This window comes from Ranitomeya variabilis, chromosome 5 (genome assembly GCF_051348905.1).
Source record: "Ranitomeya variabilis isolate aRanVar5 chromosome 5, aRanVar5.hap1, whole genome shotgun sequence".
NCBI classification, from domain to species: domain Eukaryota; kingdom Metazoa; phylum Chordata; class Amphibia; order Anura; family Dendrobatidae; genus Ranitomeya; species Ranitomeya variabilis.
Genome location: NC_135236.1, coordinates 350,475,849 through 350,501,625, shown reverse-complemented (window position 1 = coordinate 350,501,625; position 25,777 = coordinate 350,475,849). Strand labels below are relative to the sequence as shown.

Here is a 25,777-nt window from a genome sequence, read left to right as displayed (position 1 = left end):
CGCCCCTCTTACAGAGACTAACAGATTGCTAATCATTCTGGTGGCCAGCCGTTGGATACTATCCTCTTTAGAATCTGGCAGGCGACATTCCTGCTGACTAGAGTCTAAGACAAGGCCCAAAAATTCCTGTGTTTTTAAGGGCTGCAAACGAGATTTTTTGAGATTAATGATCCATCCTAATCTGTGCAACGCTGCTATCACCTTCCCTAATTTGTCTTTGCAATGTGATTCTGAATGTCCCACAATCAATAAATCATCTAGGTAGGGAATTATTAATATCTTCTGTTCGTGAAGGTGCACCATAACCTCTACCATGATTTTTGTAAATACACGGGGTGCAACTGCAACACCAAAGGGAAGTGCCTGATATTGAAAGTGTTCTACCGTGCCGGCAAGTGAAACCGCCACCCTAAGAAAACATTGATGATCTACATGTATTGGGACATGATAATAGGCGTCTTTTAGATCTAAGACAACCATGAAGCAATTGTTAAAGAGAAGCTTTATTGCCGTCTTTACAGACTCCATTTTGAAGGATGGGACCAGCAAAAATTTATTCAGGCCTTTTAAGTTGATGATGGTACGATATGATCCATCAGGTTTTTTGACCAGGAACAAAGGGGAATAGAACCCCTTACCTCTTTCTTCCGTGGGCACTTTAATCAGAACCCTTTTTTGTTTGAGTTCCTGGACTTCCAACTCCAGTGCCAATTGTTCTGCAGGAGGAGAACGGATGGGTGTCAATTTAAATTTGTCCTGAGGAACATGATGGAATTCGAATCTCAGACCCGCTTCAATGATATTGAGAATCCATGGACTATTGGTGATTTGTATCCAGGCTGGGTAGAAGGCTAAAAGCCTACAGCCCACCTGGTCCGCCAGTCATTGTGGTTTTTTAAAGTCCCGAGAGGAATTAAACATATATCCTCTATCTCTTCTCCTGTTGCTGTCATATCTGGTAATTTCTCTGTTTGAATCTGTTTGACCTTCTGCGATTAGACCATCCTCTGTTGTAATCTCGTCTATAAAAGGGTCTTCCTAAGAAAGGGAATCGCTTCTTATTATCTCCCGCCTTTTCCAGTAGTGCATCTAGAACCGGTCCAAACAAATGAGCTCCTTCACAGGGAATGCTACACAGCTTTGATCTGGCCTGTAGGTCTCCTGGCCAACATTTTATCCACAGTGCTCTACGGGCTGCGTTAGATAGGGCTGAAGATCTGGCGGCCAGTTTAACCCTTATCCGGCTGAATAGGTACAATTGTAACTATTCCGTTTTAAAATTGCAATAACTTTTTTTTGAAAAGACGTAGAGGGCTGAAATTTCGTGACATCTCTACATTTTTGGTCCAGAATATATTGGCCAAATTTCAATAAAATATCTCCACCCGCTTCCGAGATAAGGGGTCGAGATCTTTTTGCATCCATAACAAGCTGCATAGGTACAAATGTACCTCATATATTTTGAATGAAGATAATGCAAGGGAAAAAGCATAAATTTTTTTTTAATGATAATGCTATTTAACTATTATAAACAAGTAAAAAACTGTTCATTTACATTATAAAAGAAAATGTAAGAAACTTTTTTTTATTGATTTTCTTTGCAAGTAATGCATGTTGGCTTTGCTACAGAGTGTTCATCGCAAATGGGTTTCACACAAACCACACAAGACTTTCTAGTCTTGCGTTGTTTTCGCCTCAGGTCTCTGCAGACATAGCAACTACCAACAACAGGGGAGGGTCCACGACTACCATGAGGTATGTTGGGGCCAGCTGCTGGCTGCGATGCTACCACAATGCATCGTCCAAGCACCATTTCTACTGCACCTCGAAGAAAATGGTTTCTCATTATCATTTTGTTTGTACTACGATCTTCAATTGCAATCATACACAGCTGATTTGCGAGATCTTTCAGGAACTTTCTTCGTTGATCCTTTGCCCTGAAGCTTGGATTGTGTTCTCTGTAGATGATGTAGGATGCTAACCCACTGACATCAATCAAATTGTAGAAAAATGCCAAAGTCCAACGTGATGTTCGTCGTTTCACAGTGTACTCTCCCAACATTTTATCCATAACATCAACGCCACCTTTTGTTATGTTGTAGTATTTTATTATCTCTGGCTTGGCTGCTAGTGTCTCTTCAACTTCTCCCGTCATGTGCATAGATGATAGAAGCACGACTGATTTGTTCTTCTTTGGTACATATGAACAGACTGTTGCATCATGATTGTAGGCAAAATTTGTCGAGTTTACAGGCCTTTCTTTGGCAGGCTGCATGTTGTTAGGTAGGAACCTTTTGTTTTTTCTCACTGTACCAACTAGTGTCATGTTCCAGGAGTTCAATACCTTAGCTAGTTCCATGGTTGTAAAGAAGTTATCGGTGGTGACATTTCTTCCAGAGCCTTTATACGAGCTCACTAGGTCCAATACTGTTCGTTCTCCAATGTTTACTTGTCGAGGACCATCAGTTGGTTTCCCAGTGTAGAGCTGACCTTGTAAAGGGTAGGCATTTGATGAGTCACAAGCCCAGAAAATCTTTATGCCATATTTAGCTGGTTTTGAAGGTATATACTGGGTAAATTTAGTATGACCTCTAAATGGAAATAATTGCTCGTCGACGGTGATACAATGATATGGCTTGTAGGCTCTCTCCAGATTACTGTTCAGCATTGTCCAGATGTCCCGTATTGGTGCAGCTTTATCTGTTTGCACACGTTCTGCACGTGTATTTTCGTTGTCAAACCTGATAAATCTGAGTATCATCTTGAAGCGGTCACGAGACATGGCTGCACGTATAAGAGGCAGAGCAGCAACATTCCACATTTCCTCCAGATTCTCTTTGTTGGCTCTGTGCACACCAGCAGCAATCAGTATGCCCAAAAATGCATGAAGTTCAGTTTCAGTAAATTGCTTGAATGTTTTTTGTGGTGGCCGTTTGGAAGAATCAGGAAAACGTTGTACCAGTTCGTTGTTGTAAGCATCACAAACTCTCTTGGCCTTTCGATTCGTTTCCCGTAATATGATGTCACACATCTCGGGAGTCATGATGGACTTGAATAGCTCTTTTGCTGTATATAGGTTGCTGATTGCTGCAGGGCCACCTCTTTGTCGTAGGACATTACGAGATTTTGTTTGTGCATTTGGCAGTGGATTACTGCACCATTGAGTTTCATCCTTAGCAGTCCAAATGTCGCCTGCACTTTGAGGCACAGAATCATCCTCAACACTTTCGTCTGATTCGTATTCATTTTCATGCTCTATGACCATTTCTTGTTCAATGTCTGAATCTTCTTCAGTAACATCCACTTGTGGTACATAGTTTTCATCATCAGATGCAACATATGGTTCATCCTCATGCTCAGAATCAGATTCTTCTAGCATTCGCATTATTTCGTCAGACGTAAATCTGTAAATATGAAAAAATGTAAAATAAATAATTTTCCGAAATACTACATTATTGGCTTTTCACAAAATTATACTAACCTGCAAACACGTTTTCTTGGATTATGGCGGAAACTAGATCCAGCATTACTATCACTCATGATGACTTGCTAGATGAATTTTGGCTTCGTATTTTGTGCTGAATATAAATAAAACATCGTAAAACAATATGTAGATACTAATTATTATCCATTTTTCGTATAAAAATTATACCTATAGTGATAAGTTTCATACAAAATATATGTAAGCCAAGTCCAGGCTGAAAGACAATTTGACTGTTCTGTCCCCACATAATGAGAATAAAGGTATAACTGGCTGTTAGATGCTGTGAGACTTTCCTACCTTCGTTTCCAAGAAATTGAAGACTTCACAAGCCTAGAAATGTGTGCTCACAGCAATGAGATGAACAGCAAAATGGCTAATGAGAGGAGGGAGGCAGGAAGACAAGTAGAAGCCACTCCCAGTTTGAATTAACTTAATTGACAGCAACATAAGTGACCAGTAACAACACTGAACAATAGATATCAGCATAACATTTGTAGCTGAATGAACTTTAGTTTCTGAAACCAAGTAAAGTCTTCCCACAGTGGAGGTATATGTGAAGGTACAATTGTACCTATGCAGCCTGTTAAGGTTGTAAAATTATGCAGCCTGACAAGGGTTAACAGAATCCGCCAATGCATCCAAAAGGAAAGCTGCTGCATCTTGAATTATTGACATGGAAGATAGAATCTCATTCCTGGGAACCTTATCTTTGAGCTGATCCTCTAGGTGGCCCAGCCACACCATCAACAACCGAGCTGTGCAAGTGGCTGCAATTGCTGGCCTCAGAGATCCCGCTGATGTTTCCCAAGCACCTTTAAGGAAAACGTCAGCTTTCCTATCTAGTGGGTCCTTTAGATTTCCTAAAGCCTCAAATGGAAGAGAAGTTTTTTTGCATGCCTTGGCCACTGCCGCATCCAGTTTCAGGACCTTGTCCCATGAGGATGATGCTTCCTCCTCGAAAGGATACCTCCTTTTGAACGCTGGTGGAAGCGACCCCTTCCTTTCGGGTTTCTTCCATTCCTTTGTAATCAGCGTTTTTATTTTATCCACTACTGGAAAAAACCTTTGGGATTTCCGATCTATACCCTTGAACATTATGTCCTGAATGGAACATTCTGACTGGGTCTCCTCAATCCCCATTGTGTTGTTGACTGCTTTGACTAGGTGATTAATCCTATCCAGCGACAGACAGGCCCGGCTAGATTCTATGTCCCCTGACGAGGAAGACGACGGAAGGGAATCTGAGCTCAATTCACCCGAGTCTGAATCTATATCTGAGGCTGGGGATGAAATCTCCTTCCTTTTTTTGGCATCTGTTTTCTGAGACCTGGATTTCATGGAACCTCTTACTTCTTGCCTAACCATCTCTCTAAGCGTAGAAGTAAGGTCAGGGGCCTCTTCCTCAATTAAATGTTGTATGCAGGATCAGCACAATCTCCTTTTATGCCCATCTGGAAGTGGCTCTGCACATTCGGCACACTCCCTATGTTTGGCCTTGGTAACACATTTCCTCCCCTAATAAGGAGAGAGGGAATATAAGGAGGGACAGTAATCAGTAAGCGAACTTTCACGTAGATCACTTACCCATCCCTGCAGCGAATGGTACCGTGGTTGGGGGGATCCTTCCTAGCCGGTGATTCTTTACGGCTTGAGGACTTATTCGGCTTTGATTTCTGAGCCCCTTTGGCTCCACCAGCGCGACTATTGCCACTAGAATGCCGCTGGGAGGTCACCTGAGGCTCTTCCGACTCCTGAAGTTGCTGCTGCTGCCTGTCCAGCTGCGGTACTCCTTGTAGCGATTCCATCATGAGAATGGGTCAGGAACACCTTACACCTTGCAGCCCTCATACGCTGCTTAAAACATGCCCCCAGGGTACCGCCCCCGGATGGGAGACAGCAGGATCTCCAGGTGGTGTGTCCGGTACCAAGAGTTGATAGGGTATGCCCCTCAGGGCCGTGCCTCTGCTGCCGACCAGGAAGGTCTCCGCCTCCCTCTGAGATCAAGCCCGGCCCGGATGCCGGAGCCCCGCCATCGGCCAGGACAGCGCTACTGCGCATGCCCCGCCGCGTCATCAGGCCACGCCGCCTAGTTGCAACATCCAGATACGCCCCTTCCGGTTGCGACCGCGGCCTTGCGAGCCGACGCGCGACCGAGGATGCCAGCACCGCCCGGACCAACGCACGCGCCCCCAGCAGGCTGCAGACAGACCCCCCAGAGGCCCCAGCAGACGCGGCCACCGAAAACAGGAACCCACATACTTACCAGGTACGCGTAACCGTGGCCCACCTCAGAAGACAGCCCTTTCTATCTGAGGCTGCTTCCCTCTGCTGTCACCGACACTAGACAGTTTCCCTGCCGTGTGGTGCTTCCAACATCCTGATCAGGTCGAGGTAGGGGACCTCCGCTACCTGCACCGGTCTGTCAGGAGTGGGATAACTTCTTTTCTTCAACCTTCTTCTCAAGGTCTGCCTGAAACCAACTGATGCGGGAGAGAGGTACCGCCCTTTTATGTCTGTAGGTTTCCTGTCCCTGAAGGGCGGATCCCTTCTCTCGTTGTGCTGTCATAGCGACTGAATAAAAACCACATTCCTCCAAGGATCACAGTCCAAAAAACAAAACACTGTGCATTGTATTAAATCATTTTTCATTTTGTTCTTTGAATGCAGTGAAATGTAACTTGGTTTTTTTAGAACTTAAAAGGGTCAGAGATAAGAAAAAAAATAGTTGTTTTATTTGCAGAAACAGAGTAATTGAAGGGAAGAGGTTCAGCGATTATGAAGTAGAGAATCGTCATCGCGTTCATGCGACCACTATGGGTAAACACACTGAGATCGCATTTAGATGTCTGCTGTCACTGACAGCAGGGCACCTGCTCCACAACTATGATTGCTGTGATTGGCTGTGTAGAATTGAACAGCCAATCACAGCTATTCAGACAATGAAATTGCCTGAAACACTGAAGACCAGCACTTTAACAGAACTGATCGTAGGCTGGTGCTATGGAACAGTGAAATCAGCACCTTGCACTGATTGGAGCGATCGGACGTCATCATCCAATTGCAGCTATCGGTGAGCAGAGATGCAATCTGGACGCACAGAGAACGCTTAGCATTTCCTCATTCCAGCCTGGAAACGTCATCACTGTTACAGCTGTAGAAAGAAGTTCCTGATCCGTTCCTGTCCCCTGCTTTTTCCTAATCCACCTCTCCCCCTTTTCACTTTCTCCCTAACCCCTTCCTCAGCTGCTTCTTTGCCGCCGAGTGCTAATTAGTACTTAATAGGTCAAGTTTTGGCAGTTTTAATCTTCTGCAGGCATCCTGCAGCAGCCGATTACTGATCAGTGAACAGTCTGCAGAGCGCTCAGATCAAAGTCGCAGGGGCAAGCGGTGAAGAGAAAATCTTTAATCCACAACGTGTTTCAACGGCATATCGCCGTCTTCATCAGGAGGTATGACAATTGGAAAGGGGAGGGGGGTATTTAAAAACAGATAGATCAAAGTAAATAAATAAGAGAAAGGACAACCGATTACCATATGCAGGTTATTTAGCTAAATTTTCTATGGTGAGATTCAGTCCCTCTGGAACTAATGTGCCCAATTTAAATATCCGATAGCGTTCTCTATTGATTAAACTCTTATAGCGGTCAGGAACATTGTCTGGTATATGGTCGATAATAATGAGACTCAGAAATCTAGGATCTTTCTGATGTGCTATAGCAAAAGGTTTCGATAAACTGTGTAATAAAAAACCATTACGGATATTTTGGCGATGTTTATTTAAGCGGGCATGCATGGTTTGAATGGAGCGTCCCACGTACTAGAGACCGCAAGTACATTGTTATAACTGGTGCCTGTAGTATTTGAAGTAAATTGTTTTGCTCTATGTACAATTGTTGCGCAACAGAGGCATTTGGGAATTTGGCAGGCAAAACAACCAGGACTTGAAATGGTATTCGTTGTCAAGGGACGGGAATTCAGGGTGGTGTTGCTAGGGGCAACCAGATTACGAAGGCTATGATTCCTTATAAAGATCGTTCTCGGATTAGCAGGAAGGTGTTTAGAGGATCGGTTCACCCTTCAGAATGAATCAGTGTTTTTTAAGTAGATCCTGAATTTATCTGTGGGAGTAATTATAGGTGGTAACAAAACTCCACTTGAAAATTCTGAAGTGGTAGCCCCCTTGCCTGCCCCAGTTTTCCCATTAGGGTTAGAGTTGGACTAAAGTGAGTTGGGCTAAAATTAGGGTTAGGGTTGGGGCTAAAATTAGGGTTGGGATTAGAGGTAGGGTTGGGATTAGAGGTAGGGGTGTGTTGGGGTTAAGGTACCGTCACACAACGATTTCGTTAACGATATCGTTGCTTTTTGTGACGTAGCAACGATATCGTTAACAAAATCGTAATGCGTGACAGCGACCAACGATCAGGCCCCTGCTGGGAGATCGTTGGTCGCTGCGAATGATCAGGACCTTTTTTTGGTCGCTGATCACCCGCTGTCATCGCTGGATCGGTGTGTGTGACACCGATCCAGCGATGTCTTCACTGGTAACCAGGGTAAATATCGGGTTACTAAGCGCAGGGCCGCGCTTAGTAACCCGATGTTTACCCTGGTTACCATTGTAAATGTAAAAAAACCAAACACTACATACTTACATTCCGCTGTCTGTCACCGTCCCTCGCCGTCAGCTTCCCGCACTGACTGTGAGCGCCGGCCGTGTAATTTGTAAGCCCAACAATTTTTACCCCCAAATTCCACTTCAGCATTTGAAAGCTGGACCACTGTGGACACAGTAGAAATGATGAAGTTTTGGCTATGCCCCGGACACACTTTGAGAACATTCACAAATATTTTTGTTACAACGATAATGCTCAACGTCCACTCCTAGATAATCCCAACTTTGACCGACTTGTCAAAGTTCCGCCGGTCATTGATCACATCCGCAACAAATTTGCTGAAGTATGCATTCCCTTAAGGGACATCTGCATGGATGAGTCCTTAAAGAAATTCCAGGGAAGGCTCACATTCCGACAATATCTGCCTAGTAAGAGGGCCAGGTATAGAATTAAACTTTAAAAGCTGTGCGAAAGTGCCTCAAGGTAAACACATAGATTTAAGGTTTATGAAGGGAAAGACACCCGCATTGAACCCTCTAAATGCCCACTGTGTCCACTTTGAGTGGGAATTATTGTACCGTCTGCTAGATCAATAGTTATTCACTTTTACGTAGACACCTTTTATACCAGCAACCCAATTTTCAAATCCTTCTCTGCCAGAGCTACCTCAGCCTGCAGTACTGTGCGCAGAAATCAGAGAGGACTCCCTAGAATGCTAATTGGGCAGCTGCTCAGACAGAGTGAGGACAGGGTCCAAAGTAGCGACACCATGATGGTGGTCAAGTATAAGGACAAGAGATGTATTTTTCTTGACCACTATACATGGTAATTGCGGCACCCCCACCGCTGTAAGAGGTACATCTACACTGGTCTCCAAACCACAGTGTGTCATGGGGTACTTCAAAAACAACAACATGGTGTGAGATAGCCTTTCTGATCAAGTACTCTAATCCTAAAATGCCATGTAAAAATGTGGTACTACAAAAACAACAACATGGTGTGAGTTAGCCTTTCTGATCAAGTACTCTAACCCTAAAATGCCACGTAAAAAATGTGGTACAAGAAGCAGGCCTGTTGAAAAATAACCCCTTAGACACTTTGAAGAAGTGGCTGTACCATTGGTTCCACAAGCAAATCAATGGGATGGTGGTGATGGTGAGCTGTTATTGTACTTGTAGTGAAGACCAGAGGGGTCGGGCTACCATACATCATGTCATGCATAATCCAGAGAGTAGCATCTGTGTGACGTCTCCTTGTCGAGGGCTCTTCTTGGCATTGCTCACGTGATCTCTACGCCAATCTTCGGACATCATTGCATTCAAAATAAAAGCGTGATTCACTACGGAATAGGAGACCACCACTCCAATTTCCTTTGTCGTCTTGCTTTTTACCATGATAGCCTTTAAGGGTGGTAATGTGAGGCCAATGGAAAACCAGCAGCTGGACATTGTAGCCAAAAGTCATGCAATCACCTACTGATGGATTGTGCTGACACCATTTCACACTTTAGGCTTGGTATGCAATATCCAATATAACATGCAGTAAAGAATTACTGAATTATGAAATTAGTGGTGCAACCTATTTCTACAAAGCATCCCTGGAGCCGTTTTTCAACACGACCATGCCAGGCCGCATATGGTTCATGCTATTGTGGGCAGCCTGTGCTTACAATGGTCAGCAACTCAGGACTTGTCTCCCATCTGAGATGTCATAAAAATTCCAAAAGAAACTGCTAGCAACAGATTTACATGATTGCCAAAAAATTCTAAAATAAATTTTATTAAGAAAATTATGCACAAAACAATAAAGACATGTACCATATTATGTAAAATCATGTGAAAAATCCGTGAATACATCCAATAAACCAGAGATCACGGATCAGGACACTGTTGGCTATACCAAACATAAATGTCTGTACAAAAATGTGCAACTAATACATTGTCATCGAATCTATCCAATGTAGATAGGCTGTGGGACTTCAACAATAAAGTATGACCAGTACATTCAATGTCAGTAATATTGCCACATGCCCATCAACAGATAAAGTGCCATATACGTGCAAAATAAGTTTAATTACCCATATTAGTGCGGCAGGTCCTGTCCCTGTTTATTGTTTTGTGCATAATTTTCTTAATAAAATTTATTTTAGAATTTTTTGGCAATTTTTTGACTCACAGTTCTCCTTAGTCATATGATCATGATTTGAGTCGCCATTAGTATGTTTGGTTGCTATACACAACTGATGTTTTGTTGGTTTATAGATTTACATGATTTATGTGTCCAAGTGCATTCATGCGAAACAGCACAATCCTCAGACAACTATTAATAACCTCAGTGATAGCATGCCATGAAGTGCAAGTGTGTGCTTTTCTGTGCATGGTGCGCATACTCAAAGAATAAATCGAGATGTTCTGAAAATTTTGTTTCCATGTCTTCATCATCAATATGTCTACCCATCCTGTGACTTCAAGAATTCAACCAGTTTTCCTTCTTGGTGGTGCAATTTGAATGGCTCCTTTCTGTAAACCAGTGTGGTTTCTAAATAACAAAATTCTAAGGTGACCCCCATGTTTTATAGTTAAGCATGTACGTGTTGGTGGATCTTCATCTCAGTTCCTGAAGCTCACAAACTTCCCCCTCAACTCCACATTATTCTGTCTGAATGTCGCCATCCTAAACCTCCTGATACCTTTACACCTATAAGCAGATCCTCTGCTGAACAAGCTCCGTAACTTATGGGATCATGATAGATTTAGTTCAGCGGTGTGAGCATGACCGAGCAAGGATCACATCCAATATCTAGAAACTGAGAAATCAGGCGATTGCAACATGTCCATCTCTGGCGAAAGTAAGGAATGCGAGTTAGAAAGGAGAGTGTTAATGATGGCAATGTTATTCTAATAAACTAGCAGTGTAAGGTTTACAAAGTAAAAAAAAATAATAATAAATACTGGTAGAGTGTTTCTTTAATTGGCAATCGACACTATGTGACAATATCCATTATAACCTGAGGAGCACTGCAAAACAATATAAAGCGTTTGCAAATTCTCCTATTTGCCGCAGACCAAAACTTCAATTTAAGGGGGTTGCCCACTACTAGAACAACCCCTTCCCATTTCCTATCTTTGGCCTCGTTAAAATATAAATACCTATCCACCCCTCCCATGCCGTTCCAGTGGCGTCGGCACTCACGTGGGGTTGTTACATCACGTGAGCCCTGTGCCCAATCAACGCTGGCGTCACTGTCTCCTCCTTCGGATGTATAAGTCATCAACAAGAAGTGAGCGGCTAGCTGCAGCCTTGACTTCTTAATTATTTATTCGTCAGCAGGAGAGGACAGCGATGTCAGTGCTGATTGGGTGCAGGGCTCATGTGATGTAACAACCTCACGTGAGTGCCGACGCCTCTAGAACAGCGCCAGCTTTGGAGACGAGTATGAAAAGTGGTTGTCCAAGTAGTGGACAACCCCTTTAAAACACACAATGAGCCAGTATTCAGCAATACCAAGAAATGTACATACCAGATGGATTAGGAATCTGACTTTCACTGGCTGATTTTACTATTTTACTGTCGCTGTTAAAATGTGAGGGCAGCTCTTCAATTTTCGCAGGTCTCTCTTCCAATTGCTGGGTCTCTAGAAATTTGTTCTGTTCTTGTAATTTTGTATGGTTTTCAATCACTTTGTTCGCGGTTTCCATAACCACTTCAGTATTTAAATTTTCTGCTGCCATTGCCATAAGTTGATCATCGTCCTCTCCAACGTCCCAGGCATCACTTGTGTTGCTTTCAAACTCTTGGAAAGTAGTGACTTTTTTCAGTTTTACAGGTGTTGTGGGAATCTTCTGAGTAGGTTTGCTTAAACTAAGAAACACAAAAAAGGAGCAGTGAATACTACTGGACCAGTTATAAATTAATAATACTATGCAAAATTCAGATGTAGTAAGAACCTCACACAAAGCTCCTAACAGCCCGGGATTTCGCCTCAGACAGACACTTGGCTAATGTCTCACTGTTCCCCCACTATTTAGCTTAGTTCCCAATGCTCAAGAGAAATTAACTTAAGACATATTAATGCTTTAAGCCCCTTTCACACATCAGGTTTTTGCCATCAGGCACAATCCAGCAAATTTTGAAAAAAAAAAACGGATCCGGCAAAAGTTGCTGCCGGATCCGTTTTTTTCTCAGAGTTGTTTTAGCGCCGGATTGTGACGGATGGCCTCACATTTCATCCGATTTTTGCCGGATCTGTCCATAATTAGATATCCGTCAGCCGGAGAAAACGTACAGAGGAACATTTTTTCTGTCCGGCGAGAAATCCGCACAGCGACGGATCCAGCGAAAAACGTATGAAGCGTGAGGTGAAATGATGGATCCGGTGACCAATTCCGTTTTTTTAAAGAAATCATGCATTTTCCATTCTGGAATATATCTATCTCTCTCTCTTCCCCAGAACAGGAAGTCCAAACTCTATCTTCGGGTATAAAAAAAAAAAAAAAAAAAAAAAAAAAATCGGATCCAGCAGAAAAACGGATCCACTGCATCGGTTTTTCACAGTTTGCAACGGATCCATTTTTTTCAAAATTAGCCGGATTGTGCCGGACTGCTAAAAACAGATGAGTGAAAGAGGCCTATGCATAGAAATAGGATAACTCATGTGACGCCCAGACAGACAGTAAGCAGAGAACTACTTGAGTAGGAAACTGAAGTAAGCAAAATTCTAAAGCTGAAACAGCTGAAGAAATGGACTACAAATAAGAATTCAAGAGTTTTGTCAAGTTTATAATTTAGTCTAGATGTGTTCCTTAAATGGGTTGTCCTATCTTAACCCCTTTACCCCCAAGGGTGGTCTGCACGTTAATGACCAGGCCAATTTTTACAATTCTGACCACTGTCCCTTTATGAGGTTATAACTCTGGAACGCTTCAACGGATCCTGGTGATTCTGACACTGTTTTCTCGTGACATATTGTACTTCATGATAGTGGTAAAATTTCTTTGATATTACCTGCGTTTATTTGTGAAAAAAATTGAAATTTGGTGAAAATTTTGAAAATTTCGCAATTTTCCAACTTTGAATTTTTATACAATTAAATCACAGAGATATGTCACACAAAGTACTTAATAAGTAACATTTCCCACATGTCTACTTTACATCAGCACAATTTTGAAACCAAAATTTTTTTTTGTTAGGGAGTTAAGGGTTAAAAGTTGACCAGCAATTTCTCATTTTTACACCACCATTTTTTTTTTTTAGGGACCACATCTCATTTGAAGTAATTTTGAGGGGTCTATATGATATAAAATACCCAAGTGTGACACCATTCTAAAACCTGCACCCCTCAAGGTGCTCAAAACCACATTCAAGAAGTTTATTAACCCTTCAGGTGTTTCACAGGAATTTTTGGAATGTTTAAATAAAAATGAACATTTAACTTTTTTACACAAAAAATTTACTTCAGCTCCAATTTGTTTTATTTTACCAAGGGTAACAGGAGAAAATGGACCCCAAAAGTGGTTGTACAATGTGTCCTGAGTACGCTGATACCCCATATGTTGGGGTAAACCCGTTCGGGCGCACGGGAGAGCTCGAAAGGGAAGGAGCACTGTTTTACTTTCTCAACGCAGAATTGGCTGGAATTGAGATCGGACGCCATGTCGCGTTTGGAGAGCCCCTGATGTGCCTAAACAGTGGAAACCCCCCCAATTATAACTGAAACCCTAATCCAAACACACCCCTAACCCTAATCTCAACTGTAACCCTAACCACACCCCTAACCCTGACACACCCCTAACCCTAATCCCAACCGTAAATGTAATCCAAACCCTAACCCTAACTTTAGCCCCAACCCTAACTGTAGCCATAACCCTAGCCCTAACCCTATTGGGAAAATGGAAATACATTTTTTTTTTTCCCCTAACTAAGAGGGTGATGAAGGGGGGTTTGATTTACTATTTATAGCGGGTTTTCTAGCGGATTTTTGATTGGAAGCCGTCACACACTAAAAGACGCTTTTATTGCAAAAAATGTTTTTTGCGTTACCACATTTTGAGAGCTATAATTTTTCCATATTTTGGTCCACAGAGTCATGTGAGGTCTTGTTTTTTGCGGAACGAGTTGATGTTTTTATTGGTAACATTTTCGGGCACGTGACATTTTTTGATCGCTTTTTATTCCGATTTTTGTGAGGCAGAATGATAAAAAAACAGCTATTCATGAATTTCTTTTGGGGGAGGCGTTTATACCGTTCCGCGTTTGGTAAAATGGATAAAGCAGTTTTATTCTTTGGGTCAGTACGATTACAGCGATACCTCATTTATATAATTTTTTTATGTTTTGGCGCTTTTATACGATAAAAACTATTTTATAGAAAAAAAATGATTATTTTTGCATCGCTTTATTCTGAGGACTATAACTTATTTTTTTCGCTGATGATGCTGTATGGCGGCTCGTTTTTTGCAGGTCAAGATGACGTTTTCAGCGGTACCATGGTTATTTCCGTCTTTTTGATCGCGTACTATTCCACTTTTTGTTCGGCGGTATGATAAAGCGTTGCTTTTTGCCTCTTTTTTTTTTTTTTTTTTTTTTTAACGGTGTTCACTGAAGGGGTTAACTAGTGGGACAGTTTTATAGGTCGGGTCGTTACGGACGCGGCGATACTAAATATGTGTACTTTTATTGTTTTTTTATTTTATTTAGATAAAGGAATGTATTTATTGGAACAATATTTTTTTCTTATTATTATTAATTATTTAGGATTTTTTTTGTTTGTTTTTTGTTTTTTTACACATGTAATTTTTTTTTTTTTTTTTTTTTTTTACTTTTTTACTTTGCCCCGGGGGGTCATCACAGTAAAGTGACAGATCGCTGATCTGACACTTTGCTGTGCACGGTGTCAGATCGGCGATCTGCCGTGCACTGCTGGAGGCTTCCCAGCACCTGCTCTGAGCAGGCGCTGTGAAGCCACCTCCCTGCAGGACCCGGATGCAGCCCCGCGGCCATTTTGGATCCGGGGCTTGCAGGGAGGAGACGCTCGGTACAAGGTGAGCACATCACCTTGTACCGATCGTCTCAGGGAAGCACGCAGGGAGCCCCCTCCCTGCACGATGCTTCCCTATACCGCCGGAACACTGCGATCATGTTTCATCGCAGTGTGCCGGGGGTTAATGTGCCGGGGGCGGTCTCATTATAAATCACAATTTCCCAAGAAATGTTGGTCTCTGGGAAGATCATTTCTTCTCTACACTGTCAGCGCAGAAGAATGGGAAACAAAAATACTTATTGCTAATTATTTGCTAACAATGAGTGAGGATTTCACATACTTTCACAGGTTTTCATTACAATTAGATTATGTTCTTCTCATATTTTGAGGCACAGATGTAATAGTGTGACTATTTAAAAATAAAGATATAAAAGAAATAACAAAACTAACTGAAAAAGAAAAAAAATTAGCCTTACTAACATCCGTTTCAGATGTACACACTTAAGAATGTTACAATCTTGGATGAGTTTAAAGCAGTGCAAATCAACTGTGAAAGTATTGAAAGTTAAACCGGAGGTCATTCTCAGCCCCTGGTAAGAGAAATGGGAAAATATTTCAGTTTCACTTTGTAGACAGAAATTGAAAAAGGATTTTCACACAGTTTTATCAATTCTTTTCTGATATTTTTAGTAACCACTTCCAACAGCAGATTTAAAGGGTAATTGTAATTTCATGTAATTTATCAGAATTAGCTGTACTGTGTGTATAGATGACGATTAACACCATTTCTGGCCATTATATGACCTGTATCTTACATTTTCTCCAGTTTCCACCTCTGCAACCTGTATATCTTAATTTAAAATTGACTTTGAGCTGGTAGAAGACGGGCTGTGACTTCTCCCATACAATGCTAACAGACAAAGGGATTTCTGTTCTACATTCCTTTTAGCATACAGCCACAAGCAGCATGAAAAACATTAACCAGCATTACCGAGCTTTCTGGATTTTACTCAAGCTCTAAAGTGAGGTAGAAGACTTGTTAGAAAGCTCAGCACAACCTGTGTCTTTCTCTGCCAGTTTTCTCTGTTCCTCACATCACCTCCCCTCTCAAAGTATAATGGACTGTACCACGTTACATCCCTCAGAGCTAGCAGTCCCTTTTGCATGAGCAATACAGATGAGAACTGTTTTTTCATAGTGGATGACCAGTTCAGAAGGCAGTGGCTGATAAGTGAGAAAGGACGCAGTTTTCTTTGATAAGCTAAATTGAAAGGGTTCTTAAATTCATCTGTACAATTGATTTTTGAAAAGTTTGTTGAAAGTACAATTCCATTGTAAATTTAACTTGGGCTTTTTTGGCCTCCAGGCCGGATGATGGCTTCCCACATCCTTATACCGGTAGCACTTAGAAGCTATATGCCTATTGAAGACCTGCTTTGGTGCAACAATGAGCCAAAATCAACAAAGCCTGCAAAAACACAAATTACCAACATTTTTTATGTATATTAGCACATAGGGCCACATATTTTGGGGAAATAAAATTTCTACCCTGCAAGAGAGCCTTCAACATTTTATCTGGAGCTGCTAATAGTTCTTCTGTAGTAACTGCACAACTTATAGTAAAAGAATGACAATTAGAAATGACTACCTATCTAATATGTAAATTCTCATAAAAATTTTGATACAGGAAAGAAATATATCTTGGTACCGTGTTAGCCAGTAGATAGAAAAATATTTAGAATTGCGAGTCCTCAGTGGTTCATACCTTTTAATGGCTAACTGAAAAGATGGTAACAAATTGCAAGCTTTCGAGACTACACAGGTCTCTTCATCAGGCAAAGACTAAAACAAATTCTTAAGAATCACATATTTATGCACAACATAGTATAAAAAAAAAAAAAAAAAAAAGGGGGGAGAGGGGAAAAAAACCATGGATAAGCCAGGTGACATGAAGCAGAATTACCATGGGTTATAAACAGTTACGTCCATAAATATTGGGCCAATTCTTAGATAAGGATTGTTTTATTGTCCTGTCAAATTTTTTTTTCCTATACTATGTTGTGCATAAATATGTGATTCTTCAGAATTTGTTTTAGTCTTTGCCTGATGAAGAGACGTATGTAGTCTCGAAAGCTTGCAATTTGTTACCATCTTTTCAGTTAGCCATTAAAAGGTATCAACCACTGAGGACTCTCAATTCTAAATATTTTTCATAAAATTTGAGTTTGAAATAGCGGAAAAAACTGATAAACATTAGGGTCCGCTCACACAAGTGTATGTTACCCCATGGAAAAGAATCGGCATGTTATGCCAATGAAACTCGGCTCAAACTTGGTAAGCATTTGATCAGAGTGTCATCTTATTGTGATCCGATTCTCATGCATGACAGAATATCAGCATAGGTGTGAAGAAGACAGAAGTTCATTCCTCCATCTTCTCCACTGTGTGTGTCTGGGGTAATCAGACTGCGCTCAGATGTCATCCCTGGCCAAGAGTATGTAGAACTCATGCATACCCTCTGGTCTCGGCTCAGAAACTGGCAAATCCCCGCAGTGCACAGTACGCTAGGGGGATTCATAAGTCTGCAGTCACACAGAGTGACTGCAGACTTATCGTTTTGGACCGGACAACCTCTTTATATAGTGCCAGCCTCCACGGTAAGTTAGGGAATGTAAGGTGTATAGGAATTGTGCAGGTGAAATATAACCAAATATGTCTAGCTATTCTACCAATTTCTTACACCCAATATAGAAAGCAGAGCAGACGACGTACCTATGAAATGAGAAAAAAAAAGGGTCTGCTGCAAATGTGTCTCAAACTTTAATATATGAAGAAAAATATGCAGGGAAAAAATAAAAAAACAGTAGCTCAATGAAGTACTACCGGTATATAAAAAAAAAAAAAAAAAAAAAAATCACACTATGGGCGGTAAAACACATAATAAAATCTACAGATGCATACAAGAAGGATAGTCCAGTGTGGTCCATCTTCGGTTATTTTGTTTGTTTGCTCATTTCTGCATCTATCTCTCAGAGAGACATGGGATTTTATCTCGACCACATTATGGGATTTTATCTTCTTGGCCACATATATACTTCCCTACGTGTAACATGATATGTTTCACACTAAAATACTGTAATGTATTCTCTAAAGGGCTGTAATAACTGTGTTATACATGTTTTGAACGGATACCTTCTATTCACTTCATCTTTTACATATGTGAACAAAGGAAGACTAATGGGCAGCACCCCCAACCTCAGAAATATTACCTACTTATGGAAAGTATCTAACAAAGGCTCATCAAACCTTCCAATGGAATTAGAGGGCTCGGCAAACTTTCCCCAAAAAACAGCTTGAGTCAAAAATAGTTTGTCATATTCCCTATTTATTAAAAAAAAAAGTACTGCAAAACATTGCATAAACTAGGGAAAAATCAAATCAATGCTCACTTTACTAAACTTGTCTCCTCAAATCAATAGCATCAAAATAAGTCACTTAGTATGTCAACTCAAGAACCACAAAGTTTTCCAATTTCAGTCCCATTAGCCTCCATTTCATGGGGTGTCACAGAATCCATAGCGCTGTTTCACATTTCATTTTAGTCAATAGCAGCATTGTTACATGTAGAAAACTGCCTACAATTTAACATTTAGACTAAAGTTACATTTTTTGGTTTCTAATCAATAACCCGGAGGGAGTTGTAAAGCTAATTGAACTTCATGCAGTTTGTATACACATGGATACTCAAACCACTTATTGCTCCACTGGATGCTTTACAATGAATAGTGATGTGTTAAATGCTTTGGAAACTATGTACAGTACGAGAAATGTCTGGCGCCTTTATTATACGCTATCGGAAGGGTTTGTTTCCAAATATGAACACTAATTGGAAAAATAGTCACCAGAAGACTTTATAAGAATGTTTATCAATAGAGAAAGTGCCTCTAGCTTAAATGGGCTGTCAATCAATGAAAGACATTTATGGCACATTGGGACTCACATCTATGTTGTGAAAGAAGCTCGATCCTGGTTGGTAGCGAAGGGAGAGGTGGTCACATATATGGGGCTCCAGCTGTTTACTTTTATTGGAACTGAGAAAGTGATTGTGCCTTTTGCAGATTTGCATCGGCGGTTGTTAAGGGGTTAAATATTTAGACAAAGCTAACACAAGTAAACACAAAATGCAGTTTTTAAATGAATGCTTTTATTATTATGGGAAAAAGAAAACCAAACCTAGAGGGCCCTGTGTGAAAAAGTGATTGCCTCCTAAACCTAATAACTGGTTGTGCCACCCTTAGCAGCAACAGCTGCAATCAAGCGTTTGTGATAACAACTTGCAATGAGTCATTTACAAGGCTCTGGAGGAAGTGTGGCAGACTCATCTTTGCAGAATTGTTGTAATTCAGCCACATTGGAGGATTTCCGAGCACGAACCGCCTTTTTAAAGGTCATGCCACGGCATCTCAATCGGATTAAGGTCAGGACTTTGACTAGGCAACGACAAAGTGTTAGTTTTATTTTTCGTAAACCATTCAGAGGTGGACTTACTGGTGTGTATTGGATCGTTGTCCTGCTGCATAACCCAAGTGCACTTCAGCTTGCGATCACGAACAGATGGCCAAACATTCTCCTTCTGGATTTTTTGGTAGAGAGCAGAATTCATGTATTTACCAAAGCAAGTATTCCAGTTCATGAAGCAGCAAAACCATCACACTACTATATTTTACTGTTGGTATGATGTTCCTTTTTTGTGTTACTTCTACGTCAGATGGTATCAGGAATATATCTTCCAAAAAGTTCAACTTTTGTCTGGTCAGTCCACAGAGCATTCTCCCAAAAGTCTTGGGGATCATCAAGATGCTTTCTGGCAAAACTGAGACGAGTTTTTATGTTATTACTAGATGGCAGCCCGATTCTAAAGAATCGGGAGTCTAGAATCCATATATACTTTATTTATTCAAATGTAAGAATAATACAATTAATAAATAATAGTAAGAAAGAACAAAAAATGGCTGCACTCACCAGCTCTTGACAATTCTTGACAGTACGGCACATTTCTGATTGGTCGCTCGCGGCAGGCGGCAACCAATCAGAAAAGTGCCGCGCACCACGAAGGCATATATCTTTGTCCACCCTGAGCGGGTGTAGGACGCTGGTGACGTCACTTATCTCCGGACATTATCTCCGGACAAAGCCACGGAAGTTGGCACAAATTGCCGGAAGTAGTATTCTAGGCAATTATATATTAGATTTTAATGTTATCAGTGTTTACCTTTGAACGTTTATATTGTATTGTCCTGTCACCAGCCATGTGTACGATTATCGGCCGAAAGCCTCTCTGGAACCAATAATCACCCCGTGTAAAGGTATCTTTATAAGTTAAAGATTCAGAATACTATGACTTTTATCATATCCTGAACAGTCAAGTTTTTTTATGAACCGTTAAGGTTTTCTGGTTGAAGTAAAAAAAACTCTGAGTGTTTACAGTTTGAAACCATAAAATGTTGAAAAATTATGTCATTCTTGAGTATATCACTCAATGGTGCTCATAAACGTGTCAAATTTGATCTATAATATACTTTAACATACGTTACTTTAATCTTTAATATACTTAAGAACAGGGCCCCAGACATCACACAGGGGGTCTGAGACACCGCACAGTGGTCCAAAATATCGCTGTGCTCTGCCTGGGGCCCCATATGCTGCCTGGGGCCCCTGTGCTCTGCCTGGGGCCCCATATGCTGCCTGGGGCCCCTGTGCTCTGCCTGGGGCCCCATGTTCTGCCTGGGGCCACTGTGCTCTGCCTGGGGCCCCATATGCTGCCTGGGGCCCCTGTGCTCTGCCTGGGGCCCCATATGCTGCCTGGGGCCCCTGTGCTCTGCCTGGGGCCCCATAGGCTGCCTGGGGCCCCTGTGCTCTACCTGGGACCACTGTGCTCTGCCTGGGGCCCCATATGCTGCCTGGGGCCCCTGTGCTCTGCCTGGGGCCCCTGTGCTCTGCCTGGGGCCCCTTGTTCTGCCTGGGGCCACTGTGCTCTGCCTGGGGCCCCATAGGCTGCCTGGGGCCCCTGTGCTCTGCCTGGGACCACTGTGCTCTGCCTGGGACCACTGTGCTCTGCCTGGGGCCCCTGTGCTCTGCCTGGGGCCCCATATGCTGCCTGGGGCCCCTGTGCTCTGCCTGGGGCCCCATATGCTGCCTGGGGCCCCTGTGCTCTGCCTGGGGCCCCATGTTCTGCCTGGGGCCCCTGTGCTCTGCCTGGGGCCACTGTGCTCTGCCTGGGGCCCCTGTGTTCTGCCTGGGGCCACTGTGCTCTGCCTGGGGCCCCATATGCTGCCTGGGGCCCCTGTGCTCTGCCTGGGGCCACTGTGCTCTGCCTGGGGCCCCATATGCTGCCTGGGGCCCCTGTGCTCTGCCTGGGGCCCCATATGCTGCCTGGCGCCCCTGTGCTCTGCCTGGGGCCCCTGTGCTCTGCCTGGGGCCCCATGTTCTGCCTGGGGCCCCTGTGCTCTGCCTGGGGCCACTGTGCTCTGCCTGGGGCCCCATATGCTGCCTGGGGCCCCTGTGCTCTGCCTGGGGCCCCATATGCTGCCTGGGGCCCCTGTGCTCTGCCTGGGGCCCCTGTGCTCTGCCTGGGGCCCCTGTGCTCTGCCTGGGGCCCCTATGCTCTGCCTGGGGCCCCTGTGCTCTGCCTGGGGCCCCTGTGCTCTGCCTGGGGCCCCGTGCTCTGCCTGGGGCCCCGTGCTCTGCCTGGGGCCCCTGTGCTCTGCCTGGGGCCCCATATGCTGCCTGGGGCCCCCTGTGCTCTGCCTGGGGCCCCATATGCTGCCTGGGGCCCCTGTGCTCTGCCTGGGTGTAGGACACTGGTGATGTCACTTATCTCCGGACATTAGCTCCGGACATTAGCTCCGGACATTAGCTCCGGACAAAGCCACGGAAGTTGGCACAAATTGCAGGAAGTAGTATTCTAGGCAATTATATATTAGATTGCTCAGCAGTGGTTTGCATCTTGGAACTCTGCCATGCAGGCATATATTTTTGCCCAGTCTCTTTCTTATGGTGGCGTCATGAATGCGGACATTAACTGAGGTATGCGAGGCCTGCAGTTCTTTGGATGTCATTGTGGGGATCTTTTGTGACCTCTTGGATGAGCAATCGCAGCGCTCTTGGGGTAATTTTGGTTGTTTGTCTGGCCATGTTTTTGCAGTTTTTGAATAATGGCTCTCACAGTAGGTCGCTGGGAGTGCGAAAACTTTAAAAAAGGCTTTATAATCTTTTCCAGACTGATAGATCTGAATTTCTTTGTTTTCTGGCCTGTGTGTGGCAGAAATCAGGCCTGGGTGTAGCAAGGTAATTGGAACTCAGCTACCCAAAGATGTGAAAAAAAAACAGTTAATTTATGTTTTAAGGGGAGAGGGGGAAATCAGTTTTTCACATAGGGCCTGTAGGTTTGGACTTCCTTTTCCCTTAACAATAAGGACCTTCATTTAGAAACTGCATTTTGTGTTTCCTTGTGTTATCTTTGTCTAATATTTAAATGGACATTCACATGAGCAATGACAAGGGTGCATCCCCTCTTCACATAGAGGAAAAAATGTTTAAAAAATCCCTCCCATTAAAGTATTTTTTCATAAATCTGCGCACATGTGCATTTAATGTGGAGAGTATGTGTTTATATACTGACCTACCGCCTCCTTCTCCAGAATTCAGCGCCATTCTGCTGCTCTTCTCACTGACATCACCGCTTTTCAGTCTCTCCCGAAGCGTCACGACGAGGCTTCATAAGCTTACATTGTAAAAGAGACTACCAGCTTACACACTGAGTGAGCCGGATAGTCCCACATGTGGTGACGTCAGAGAAGAGGAGCAGAACGGCGCTGGATCCCAGAGAAGGCGAGTATAGAAACACATGAACACTACATGCACGTATACACCGTTTTATAGATATAAATAATTTAATCATCATCACAGATGTTGATTCTTTACTGTAAAAGCAGTGAGAATATGGAACTCCAAGCCACATGATGTAATGGTAGATTAATTAAAAAGTTCAAGGAAGGCCTGGATGCTTTTCTCGAAAATTTTAATATTACAGGTTATGGGAACTAGATTCTGGGACGTTTATCCAAGGGAACTAGTCCGATTGCCGTATGTGGCATCCAAATGGAATTTTTTCCCTACACATGGAAGTATCTGACTCGTGGGGTTTTTGCCTGGATAACCAAATCGGATTGTTGGTTGGACTTGTGTCTTCTTTCACCCTTGAAATAACATTACGGAAATGTAAATTAAAATCAACAGATTAATATTTTGTGTAGCTTAGTATATCAGACTAGACGCAATGTCAAAACTACACGGTTCTACTTCTCATGGCACACATGGAGCGGGGGTCACGGGTTTCCAGATATGGTTCCTATTGATAATACAGTGCCCTACTTCTTTACATATTCGCGTACCTTGTGCATTTTTGTCTTGTCATTATGGTTCAAAAGGAAATCTTGAGATCTATAAGTAAATAAAAAATTAACCCCGCTTCCTGTTGAACTAAGTAAAACCCATATTCACTTTATTGATCAGATAAAAATGTATACGTTAGCCACCCCGAGTATATTGCTGAGAGGTAGCGCATAGTGAACGTCTTCCAAGATCACATACTGTGGTAAAATAAAAAATGAAAAATGACAGCGACACCGTGAGATTATTATTCAGAATGTATTTAACGGCAGTTTTCTCAGCACATTTCAAATTCCTAGGAGATAAAAATCACTCACGCTTACAACAAGGTATCTAACATTTTCAATCCCTTCCATAAAATATTTAATAGCTGTTAATATAAATCAAATTTCCCTTTCCATTGATTTCACAAAATGGAAATAAGTAATTCAAAACGGACAGCATGATGACAATGGAGAGGAGGCAAAAACATCAAATTGCTGAAACTGACCCAGGAATGGTCACTGGCAGACTTTTTTCTTTCTTTTGTAGACATGGAAACGCCGGAGCTCACAATACAAACTGTACACATTATTATACAGATCACATGGACCTGATGAGGCTGGTGTGTTTACTTTAAATTGTGGTATTATCCTAAGGCTACGTCCCCACGGTCAGTATTAGGAAGCGCTCTGGACGCAGCACATGTCCGCTCCATCCAAAGCGCTGCCGGCTATTGAACACAGGTGATTTCCGCATGTGATCACTGAGCCGTGCGGAATCACCACCCCAATACATTGTACGGGTGATTTTTCTCTTGCAGAGACTGAGCGTCTCCGAAAGAGAAATTTACATGCTGCGGTCTGGAAAGACGCACCGCATGTCCGTCTCCGCAGAGAAGCCAGAGCCGTCCGTACACACATAGTGTAGATGGGATTTCATGAAATCCCATCCACTATGCTGTAACATCTGGCCGCTGCGCAGTTACGCAGCCTCCAACCTGCAGCGTTTACTGACTCTGGGAACATACCCTAATATTAAAATGATCATTTTAGGAGTCCAGCTAAAGATTAATAGTGCTCACAAGTCTGAGGACTAGTGCAGATGACAGTAGTTTCGCCGTCAAAACATCAGATCTCACTGGGACCAGTGATATCCAATGGGGCCGTGCACATGTCCTATCTTTTCCACAGACTAAGTGGTCCAAGGAATAATAAATGATCGCAGCATGCACGATTTGCCTCTACTGTAGTAATTGGAAGGGTCTCAGCCATTCATGTCAATGGGTCGGTGAAAGCATCCGACCTCACTTGGATGACATGCAAGTTCTGTCCAGTTTCCATGGACTGACTGCATGGAGAAGGTAGAGCAGCTTTTTACATTTGAGAAAATCAGGTGCCACTCTGATCAAAGTCCGCTCGGAGTCTGATCAGTATAATCACAGCGATATTCTCAGATGGAGAACGTACGGTCATCTTCAGTCTCTGCCAGCCCCACCCTAATGACCCTGCACCCCACAGTGTGAGGGGGATAGGTGGTAGAAGTTGAGGTAAGGTTTCACAAAAGGTTACACAGACGGTTTTTTTCCCCGAGTAGAACAAACACTCTTCAGGGCTGCAAATGGAGCCATTTTTAGAGGCAAGTAATGTAGGTTTGTTTTTTTATATTGGGACCATTGATAAGCGGTCATCAAAAACGGACAAACATTGTAACCCCTTAGTGACCGCCAATATGACTTTTTACTGACCTCACATATCAGACAATAGCATCCCCCAACTGGTGAAAATGGGGCAGCTGTCGACTGTACACTATAGCTGACACCTTACTGTATCAGCCTTGATTGGTTTTGGCACCAACATGGCTTTTTAACTTTTAGAATGACAAATTTCGGATATTTTTATAAATAAACACAGAAAATATTGGTATCATTAACATAAAGTACAATATGTCAAGAAAAAACATTCTCAAAATCAACTAGATGGGTATTTCCTGAAGGAACTACAGATAGTGCTTTGGAATGGTGCCCGGGCTGCCCCTGCAAGACTTTCACACTTGGGTGCCCCTCAGGCGGTCCGATTTGGTGGGTTGGGTCAATCTGGGTCTGATTTTGTGGGCAGGGTAAATCTAGGTCCGATTCGGTGGGCGGGGTCACTTTTGGTCCGATTCTGTGGGCGCGGCCACTCTGGGTCCGATTCGGTGGGCGGAGCCACTCTGGGTCCGATTTGGTGGGCGGGGCACCTTAGGGACCAATTTGGTGGGTGGGGTCACTCGGTC

The 25,777-nt window shown here is 42.8% G+C and overlaps 1 protein-coding gene across 2 annotated transcripts in view; it reads right to left on the bottom strand.

Moving 5' to 3' along the window:
- TBC1D22A (TBC1 domain family member 22A) overlaps positions 1-25,777 on the bottom strand; it is an 849,217-nt gene that overhangs the window by 799,475 nt on the left and 23,965 nt on the right. For both annotated transcript variants that reach the window (XM_077264859.1, XM_077264857.1), the window contains exon 3: positions 11,615-11,955. In XM_077264859.1, the coding sequence (XP_077120974.1) occupies positions 11,615-11,955 (341 nt within the window). The remainder of the gene's footprint in view (positions 1-11,614; positions 11,956-25,777) is intronic.